At 35.0% G+C, this 10682-nt stretch overlaps 1 protein-coding gene across 1 annotated transcript in view; it reads left to right on the forward strand.

Annotated features, from left to right (window-relative positions):
• Positions 1–8700, forward strand: part of LOC149654272 (uncharacterized) — a 50345-nt gene extending 41645 nt beyond the window's left edge. Inside the window, exons 2-3 of the mRNA XM_089845189.1 lie at positions 5694–5829; positions 7964–8700. Coding sequence (XP_089701315.1) covers positions 5694–5829; positions 7964–8188 — 361 coding nt within the window. The 3' untranslated portion in view covers positions 8189–8700. The remainder of the gene's footprint in view (positions 1–5693; positions 5830–7963) is intronic.
• Positions 8701–10682: the final 1982 nt, after the last annotated feature.

Consider the following 10682-nt stretch of genomic DNA (forward strand, 5'->3'; position numbering starts at 1 on the left):
GAGGATACTTTTACACTGAAACCAAGGCCTAACAAAGGCCCACGGTTTCATGTAAGAAATGAAAGACGAAAGTGTATTGCTATAAAGAGGGTGTACCGAGTTACCTCCCAATCTGTACAGGAAGCTCTATCCGTGGGGCTAACCAACGTTTAGTGTTATCAAGAAGTGATATCTAGTTTAATAGGGAGAAGGTATACATTTACGACATTTCCAGCTTTATCTCCAGTCCAAACGTAGGTCCGGAGTTAATCCCCGCCTCTAAATTACAACCAGCATCTCATTGGTTCTTGAAAACTCACGTCAACGCGACGCGAATGACGAAAAATACGTATTTTCCGACTGAGGAATGGCGAAATAGCCCGGCCTCTTTTTACGTACCCCCCCCCCCCCTTGTATTTTGAAAAGGGGACTGGGACTATGGCGCTCGAATACTTAGGCATCTTATACCTTCTCCCTAATAAACTAGATATCACTTGTTGGTTTTACCTTATCTAAAGTTGTATTTTCCTTCACTTTCAAAATCGTACTAGTTCTAAACTACTAAAAAGGGTGTGGTGAAGACAGACGTTGGTGGAGTGGTTTGCCCCTCGTATTAGCTTCTTCAGCTGGGAGTCATTCCTGGAGGGTTCGAATTGTATCGTGAATGCTTTCGAGCATCTATCCCATAAGATTTCAATTTAGGGACTGTACTTACCCCTGCATTTTTTAGTATTTTCCCCAAAAATCTATCTAGAGATTTCTTTTTATTATTTTGGTTTTTTTATATGTATTTTTTTCTCTCTTTTCTGTAACCTGCGTTATTCTACCATCAATAATTCTATAGCTTTTCTATTTTGATTGGGAAAGTTCCGGCGAAATTCATGGGCTACAGTGCTTATGATATCAACGTCTTTTAATCAATCTATGATTAAATTAAACATTTTTCCCAATAAAAAATAAGGAAGTTTGATATAAAAAAGTATTATGTTTTGAAAAATATAAATTGCAGTTTAAATAATGTTTCCTATACTCATCATTCCCTACCACGTGTTCACTTTCACTAATGGTATTAAACAGTTTATAATATCGCATATTACATCCTACCAGGGATAGATTCAATTTGAGAAGTAGGAATGGAGAACAAAGCAACGTGGGCGCGCGTCAAAGTCCTGGACCCCCTTCCACGGGACGGGGGGGATGAAAGAAGAGGCGGGTCATATCGACAGAGGTAAAAAGGAATTCGGTATATTTCGCCGTCCCCGTCAGCAACGTCATCAAAACGTAGTTTAAGTGAGCCAATAAGATAATTTAAACTTTTCGTTACGTGTTGGAGGGAGGGGATCCATACTGGGATACGAGTCTGACTGAAATAAATACTAACCGTTCTCCATTCCTACTTCTAAAATTAAATCTATCCCTGATTCTACAAACAGAGTTAAAGATCAAAATACAGAAATTTCATCACAGTCAATCAAGGAATTCTCATGGCCTATTGCCTGATATGTAACGGATATAGGAAGCGGTGTTCGAACGCCTGGTATATTCGGATATAAGTCTGTAGAAGGAGAGGAGTTTCCTACATATTATGTAAATTTGAGATCGGATGAAGCTATAGTTTTTTCCATAAAAAAAAAAGAAAAGGAACATACGGACTTGTCTCAGTGGAATTTAAATCAAAGCGATTGAAATATGAGAGATGACGCCGCCGCAACTTCCTTTCGATTTCTCAAAATATTTGTGTATATTGAAGAATTGTTTTAACAAAATTGAATATAGACCTACTTTTGTGTTTACATGAATAACGAATTGTCGTATCTATTTTTATAAATTCAAACAGAGTCGAGTCTATTTAAATACTGGGACGTTTCCTATTCAAAAATCTAAATATTGAGAGTTTATACTTTATAGTCAGGGTTTGTTTAATCAAGAGTTCATAGCTCGCCTATCTCTCCCATGTTAGCAAAGCAAAAGATTAGTGACAAAATGTGACTAAAAAAGGGGGTTTCAGGTAACGTTGGTCTGTAGCGCCGTCTGGTAACTAACTAGAACGTAGTTTAAAATTGAATCACATGGTTAGCGACTATTTTATTAAATTATTAGGTACATAGCGTTTTTCCTTTTCGACCTAACTTGCAGCTTGTGAAGAGAGAAAAATGTGCCTAATGAATGGTTGCCTACCCAGTTGTTTACACCAAAGAGGGTTATATGACCTTCTATATTAAATGACCATGGTTCATTTTACCTTTAAATAAATGGAGCTCTTATTCAAATGCATTTTATCGCGTTTCATCATAAATCTCTAAAACACCGTTTGAAAATCAATACTTTGATAATTTGGGCCAAACGTTCGAGGCAAAGTTGTTAAATTTATACGACATCAAAAGCTATCCCTATCATTTAACTTTCAACGCAATATTCGTAAATTTACAACCAATATTACTTATACATTCAGTCCTTGTAAGTGAGCCGTTATAACCCCCAAGAGAAATAAATGATCACCAAAAAAAAGGAATAGAGATGTATTCCATGCACTTTCACTTGTACAGAACCAGATATCCGAGTTAAGATTGAATCCGAGCATCTATTTGCATTCATTTATTTTCGGCTTTTCCGATGTAAATGAGATGAGGTTATAAGATCACTAAGAGACTGAAGAGCTCTTCCGGTCATTTCGAATAACGTATAAACACAAAGCCAACATTTGATTTCCCTGTGGTAAGGATACTTGTAATGTTTTGAGAGGTATCATTTAAATACTATAATCAAATGTATATAGATATAAAAATAAAAGTATACTTCATTAAGAATTCCCTGCCTTTGGCAGTAGACGACATGTAAACTGTGAAGCAAACTACCCACCTCTCAACCACCTAGACGAACTAACCAATCAGGGAGAGCTTCTTGACGTCATAGGTTTATAGAAAGTAGATCCAAACGTTAAATTTTGATACTAGAGCTTGAATCTGCTACATTATGAGCCTATTCACGGCTTGATCCCTGTGCCATGTAGACTGGTGTCGTCACTATTCTGGGAAGAATAAGAAGGCTTCTCATATTAGGCAGCGCGTGCAAGTTTCAACGAAGTACACTTTTGTTTTTAACCTATATACTTTTGCTTTAATATTCGTTTTAACGAACATTTTAATTTTAATTTCTCATTTTCATGAATGAAATGTGTAATTTCATTTTTTAACGAATTCAACCCTACCAAAAAAATAAATCTTCCAACTCTTTTTTTGCACGCAACTCAATACGATAAATTTGTTCATCTTTGATCATCATGTATAAGAAAAAAAAATCCCTTTTACTTCGGCCAAAGTGTATAACTTTCCTTTATCCATTGCTAAACTTCAAGAACTTTATCAATGAATGCTTTCAATGGATTCTTTTTTTATATATATAAAAAGAAGAAGATGGTATTGAAAAGAATATATACCATGTGGCCCTAAATTTTCATTCAAAGGCTAGCTGCCGAATGAAATGAAATGAAAAAAAAAGTGCACGCTGGTGCGGTCGAAGAAAAATATTCTCAGTATTTCTTCCACCTGATTTCAAAGGAAAGTACAAAATCATAGAGCGCGCGCGAATTTGCCGAGATTGGAAAATTTGCAGAGGTATTTTTGGCGAGTGCAATTTGGATATACTTCCTGCCTCTCACGTGATTCATAGATAATTCTCGTATTGAAAGGCGAAGTGAAATAACTCTAAGACAGATAAATTTCTTTGAAATCCTTGATATAATAATTTCCACAGTACATTTAACTTACTAATAAGTTAGCTCGTCAAATGATCATTGTAAATTTTAACCCTTAAACATTCCAGGAAACGTGGAAAAAATAAGTTATAAACGACGAAATTATCTTTTTTTTTTTCGAAGATTTGATCCTACAAAGACAAAACTCTGTTTTCTTAAGGAAATATTTGGGTTTATTTTCTATACTTTTAAAAAAATATACTGATTAGTCTAGAAAGAGAATTTTAAATTACATTGATGTCTTCTCGACTTCAAAGTAAAAATATTTATATTTACGTTGTAACAGCGATAAGATCTCTATGGAAAGAAAACTTCCTTAACTCTGTCTAAGATCAGACCTCTAAGGAAGCGTACATTTTAAAATTTCCATCCTCGAAAAGCAACACGTATCTAGATAACTCAGTTACCAAACATAATACATTTAAAACTATTGTAAAATATTGTATACACAAGTGTGAAGATGAACTATACGCATTTCACTTACACTTTAGCTTCCTATAAAGAATTTGGGGTATGTAATGAATGTACTGTTCAACATAGTAGTTTCTTGCTAAAAGTAGAACGCAGCCAGTCCTCAGGTAGTAAAAGTACGGGTCACTAAACACAATACATCAGAGGGAGGAAGAGAAAATGGTGGGGGGGGGGCGACTTCTTTGAATTTTCCCTAGACTCCATGTATGCAGGAAGGAAGGAGGTGCGGAGGAAAAAATAAGGAAGAAAACAGAGCAATTGTTCAGAAATGATCGTGATTGATCCGAGCTTTCGATTTGCGGCCAAGCCAGAGGGCGGCAAAGAGATGAAAAGAAGACTTCTACTTTCAACTATAGCCAAGGCTTAGCGATCTCATTTTCGAACAAGACTATTCGTTACGCGTCAGTAGAAAACATCCTATATATTCATTCCTACGTGGTTTCAAAGGATTACGTAGGTAATACTCAGGACAATTGCCGGGTTAACGAGGTAACTCGTAAGAGTATATGTCTGAACGTGAAACTCTATAAGAGAGTGACTTCTTGTAAATATGTGATTATTTTAGACTACAGTTGTTTATTTGTATATCTGTTTATGAGTATGTTAAACTGCAGATCTATGAAATATTAAACAGAGTGGTCAATTATCAATTAGTTGCGTAATTAATAATTAAGGACAATACAAAATTAACTATTATTAAGAATACAATTAACCCCTTGAATGCGAATTTACTCAACTATAAAATAACACTAGAGATCAAACCGATAATAAAGGGTTTCCACTCGAGTGGGAGTTTAAATTAGAAAAATTAACGGTAAAAAAATTAATCAGCCCGTAAAACCCATCAATTATCACGAAATAATTATTAATAATGGTAATTGAGTCCTGTACCGTACAACATCGCAAAATTAATCGGGATTTTATGGCTTCCTTCCTGTACCCAGTATATTTTTAACATCCTAAAATACAGGGTGTTTGTGAAAGGTCCATCAATAATGAAAGGGCGTATTTATTGGGTCATTTTGAGTCGAAAATGTTCTATGACATTTTTCCGTCCGGGCCACTGTTTTCAAGTTATGATTGGAGTAATTTACGGATGACCCCCTTAAATTTAATTAAGAAATTGAAAGACAGCGCTAATTTAATGAAGGGGTCATCCCTAAAATATTCAAATCATAACTCGAAAACCGTGGGTCGGACGGCAAAATGTCATAGAACATTTTCGACTCAAAATGGCCCAATAAATACGCCCTTTCATTATTGATGGACTTTTCGAAAACACCCTGTATAAGTGGTAGAGAGGAACTATAAATTATCATAATGGTTCTTTTAAAATATACTTTTAACTTCAGAAAGTCGATTCGACCTATTTAGAAAAATTAATATTTTTCATCAAAAACAAAATAACTCTCCATGGGGACCTTTTACCGTTGGAACTTTTAAAAGTCATTAAAATATTGATTATTATTTTCTTTATTTAAATTTATAGGTTGCCTTCGGGAGAGCCTTGCAAGTCCACGTCGGCGCCAGCGGTTCTGGGATTGAGCCATGGCCGTCTCAGTCACACAGGCGAAGTACGACTTGTCTATCCGGACGAATCGACTGATGCCCTCATTTACATATCGGTAATAATGTTATCTATTAAAAGATTACCTTCTAGGCCTATACCAGAAGCCTATAACTCCTCACTTAAGTTTACAACAAAAGCCTCTTCATTGGCTATGAATATTTCTATCACCGCGACTACAGAACGCTTATGCGGAATTTTCGTTTCTTGTGTGCGGTTTGTCCTTTTCCACGCTGTATAATTCAAATTCACCCCGCCTAAATTTTTTCCCTCCCAGCGATGTACATGTACCAATAGCGGACATTCCCTTGGGGAGAAAGGGCTATTGAGAGCAGGTGTTTCTGAGCCTCATTTGAGGTTTAAGTATGTAGTTAGCATCTTAAAGACACGATCGAGTAATCTCGGGGCAGCGCGAAAAACCATCAAAATTAATTACAGTGTAACGTTTAATATAACCGAGAAATAGTAATGAACTTCATGCAAATTTGCGCATTTTTCCATTTATCCTCATGGAGGGCGCCATTGACGATGGAATTTCACGGTCAACTTTGCAATACATATTTTTTGGGTTGGCCATAGAATCTTTGCCTAAAACGAGCAATAATGTCTGCTCTAAAATCTATGGAAAAACGTCAGTAAACCCAATACTTCGTTAAAATTAATCAGGCAAAAGAAAATTCGCCATTAAAGGGTGTTATCAGTCTATCGAACCTCCCCTGAGTACATAAAGCATTTATTGCCACAAATTTCAGCTGAAAAAAAAACTGTAGAGAGATTAAGTTCAAGCATCAACCAACTACCATCAGCCTAACGTTTTGCGGAGTTGAAAAATTAAAAAGATACATTTAATTACTACAAGATTACTTGAATATCAAATGCTTAATCATTAGAGGCAAAGGGTTTATTGGCTCACTTAAACTATGTTTTGATGACGTTGCTGACGAGGACGGCGAAAAATACGTAATTCCTCTTTACCTCTGTTGCTATGACCCGCCTCTTCTTTCCTACCCCTCCGTCCCGGGGAAGGGGGTCCAGGACTTTGACGCGCGCCCAGATTACTCTGTTCTCCATTCCTACTTCTAAAATTAAATCTATCCCTGCTTGGGGTATATTAATGTCTCTAATTTATTAGACATCGTCTCCTGCATGTTTAACTAACCAAAATTTTCCTTAACCTCTCTTCAAGCTCTTTTCGTCCGCTAACTTTAGTAAGCGTAGTTAAGTAACACTTTTCCAATTCGCGTCTCTGAGCTAAGGCGAAGTGAAACGATGGGTCATTAACGTAACGGAAGGAGGGAGTCCAGCCAGTCCCTAGTGGTTATCGAAAAGAACCTTGTAACCGAAAAGATCCTTCTCGAGACTAGAGCGAGTTTCCTTTTCTTAAGCCTTAGAAGACATTCGAGCTTCCTTCACTTAAGCCTGAAAAGGCGATTATTTGGAAGCAATAAAGAAAAAGAGAGAGAGAGAAAAAGGGGGAATTAAAACTAATGAATTCGTATGGCTAAGCGTGGAATCGCTCTCCAAAAAGCTTACTAATTGAGTTAATCGAAGTACGGGTAGAATTCTGAGGAGTGAAATTAGGGCTCGGATTTGTTACTGAGAAACTTAAATTGAGCGTTACATTTTGGGCGGAATTAGAAATATATTTATTTATTTAATTCTTTTTTTTTTTTTTTTAGTTTCCCAATTTTTCCTATGGTTTTATTCACCAATTTATTTTAATTAATGCTATTATTAATCATCACCCTTTTTTGAATATGTATAAAAACTTACTAAAGGAAATTCGGAAATATAATGGGCTATTAATTTAATTATACGCCTTATTTGTTATTTTTGAAAATTGTTGGAACAAAAAAAGATATTATTTGTGAAATATTGGATAAAAATATGGTGGCGCCATAAAAACTAAATTACATTCAATAGATCATTCAAATATCATTAAACCTTAATATAAAATATATAAAAAAATGTTTTACAATTTGTTTAAAAAAAATATAGCCTCAAAAGGGTGGTCAGAATATTCGGCCAACTTAAATGTGACGCTCAATATACTTGTTCAATTGGCCGTCAAAACCTAATGTGTTGGCAGACATTTTTGCAGTTTTGTCGACTAGAAAACTAGGTGGATAAACACCAGACTCTATGGTTTAAAATATTGAATTTTTTTTCCTTTTTTCTTTTCTTTTTGACAGGTAGTTATGGTTTTTTATATCGCCATCATCTTAATGCTTGTTCTGAGTAACGTCCGGCGATGCAAAGACACAGAACTGGACCCCGAGGGTGGTCCTCCAACGACGCCTAAACGCCACCTAGTGGCACAAATGGACAAGAGTCAACAGACAGGGGTCAAACAAAAGGTGATAAAAGCGTACCCCCAATGCGCAGCTTGCACACCTAAAGACGTTGTCACCGTCTGACCAAACCAAATCAAATAACATCGTATAAATAAATAAAAAAACCAAAAAAATCAAACTTAATTCGGCCGGGATAAAAACATAAAAAACAACTTGAAAATCCCAAAGAATAAATAAAAAATATCTTTGTAAATAACTTAGTAAACATGTCGGAAAAAAATAAACTTTTTTTAAACAAAAAGAGGCACACCCCCCATATGTAAAAATTGTTTAAATAAATTGTACCCCCCTGACAATAAGAAAATAAAATATTGTGTAAACTGTTCCAGTAAAGCGAGATTCCAGTGACGTGTGACGTGACGTACATGTATACGTACATAATCCAATCAACAAACTAATAGATTAAAAATAAAATACTATCAGATATGTGAAAAACAATGAACAGAGAAACTATATAAAGAGAACTTGAAAAAAAAAAATATTCATTTATATATAAATATATATCCAGTGTATAGAGAAAGCCTCTTTGCCTTTCAATACCTATTTTCAATAAAATTAACCTCGTTGAATTGTAATTCTTTCCTTTTTTTAAATATTAGCTATGCATATTAAATTAATCACTGTTTTTATGCACGTATATTTTACTTTAGAATAATTACATTCCCCAGGACTATAATTACCACACTCATCTTAATTATCCTTGCTAAGCCAGCAGGGATTAGCTGGAGTAGGGAAAATTACGACTGTCCGGCAGATCCAAGTTTGAATCCTGCTGTCCATAACAATGGTAACTTCTTTACAATTAAAAGTTATCAGTTACTAGGCCTAATCTTACTAAGTACATTTTTTCCAAGATAAACAATGTTTTGTTGCCAACAGAAAAAGTTATTGTAAAAAACTTGGGATTCAGAGTATTTAGCAAAAGCTACAATATAGGGGCTAGCACTCAATGTATAATTCCATAGCCCCTGTAGAGATGTTTCACCCTCTGAGCTTCTTTGCCAACAGACAAAGCCGAGTCTTTCTCATTTAAGAAAAAAACCTTTAGGATTCAGAGTATTTAGGAAACGCCTAAATATAGGGGCTAGCACGTAATGTATGATTCCATAGCCCCTGTAGAAGTGTTTCACCCTCTGAGCTTCTCTGCTCAAAGGCAACGCAAACCAAAACGAATACAAATTTACTTTGCAAAAAACAAACCTCTAAGTTTAATTAACTGTAAATTTCTCTGGTGAGGCTTTTTTATTGGATTTTTAGTGACACATTTAAAAAAAAAAAGTTCAAAATTGCATCGATTATTTTTCACCCAACAACATTTTACCCTGCACAAAGGATTTGCTAAAAACAAATTGCCTGATTAAAGTATCTGCTTATTTCCGTCCCTGCTTAAGGGTATTTATTAAAGGGACATAGCTGAGCATGCGCAGTATACACCCACTTGTAACGTTAAAATATATTTCCTTAGGTTCAGTTTAATAAAAAAAAATTCAAATTTGTTCACCGTGGTGACGTATAAGGTATGCAATAAATCAATTTTGTCATCTGATTTTTAGATTTCTAGTAATTTTACTCGAGATCAAATTACCCTGACCGAAATTGGGTGGGGGAGGGGTTGAAAGAGGGTTCCCTGCTTTTCTCAAATTATCGAAATCGTATAAGACATAGATATCATAAAACATACACGCTTTTACTAATATTTTACTAATAATTATTTGGATGCCTTCTTGGGTCACTCGGAGAAAAGTAAGACATTTTATTTATTTTTTTCTAATATCTATGTATATGTGATACCTAAGCATAAGTCAATAATTATCCGCTACGTTTTTAAAGAAATTGGCTCAGCCTTTCGTGCTGTTAATATGAGATCGAACAACAAGAACTATACGATTGTCAATGGTAGGATATTTACTTATAGGAATATTAATTTACTTATGATATAAAGGGAAAAAATCTAATATAGTTTAGTTGAAGAGTTTCATCCCATTAGAGAAATTTCAATTTTTGAACATTTTTTCCGGTCCCATAATTTTTTTGAAAAACTTTCTTTTCTTTTTTTTTTTTTTTTTTGCAACTAGAGGCAGTGTCGGGTCGCTAGCAATTTGAGAGGGAGTCGAGCCCGCCCGGGGTAATTACGAGTAATTTCTTTTTGCCCAATTTGAGTTTGGAACCAATCGATTAAAGGTAAAGTATAACACCTCAAACCTAACCCCGTAACACTGAACCCAGAAAAGGGATATGACTTCGTTTATACGTTCTGAAATCAGTCCAAATCGTTCAGAAAATTAAAAAAATCCAGTCCGAAATTTAATTAATTACTAAGACTAATCTATATATTTTCTGAATCAAGCCATGTAACTCAAACTAGACATTTAGTTAAAATAATTATCGTGATAGGCTTCGTTTGCTAGCCAATACTCTTCCTTTAACCGGTAAATGAGGATGCCTAGATGAGCAGAACGAACCGATGCGGAAAAAAACTATTTAAAAATAAAAAAAGTAAAACATTTAAGCGATTACCGACAGAAATTGCATGGAAGAGCTATTAATCTCAGAGTCA

Source organism: Phalangium opilio, unplaced genomic scaffold (genome assembly GCF_054372755.1).
Source record: "Phalangium opilio isolate 3A_F unplaced genomic scaffold, DU_Popi_V2 ptg000079l_1, whole genome shotgun sequence".
NCBI classification, from domain to species: Eukaryota; Metazoa; Arthropoda; class Arachnida; order Opiliones; family Phalangiidae; genus Phalangium; species Phalangium opilio.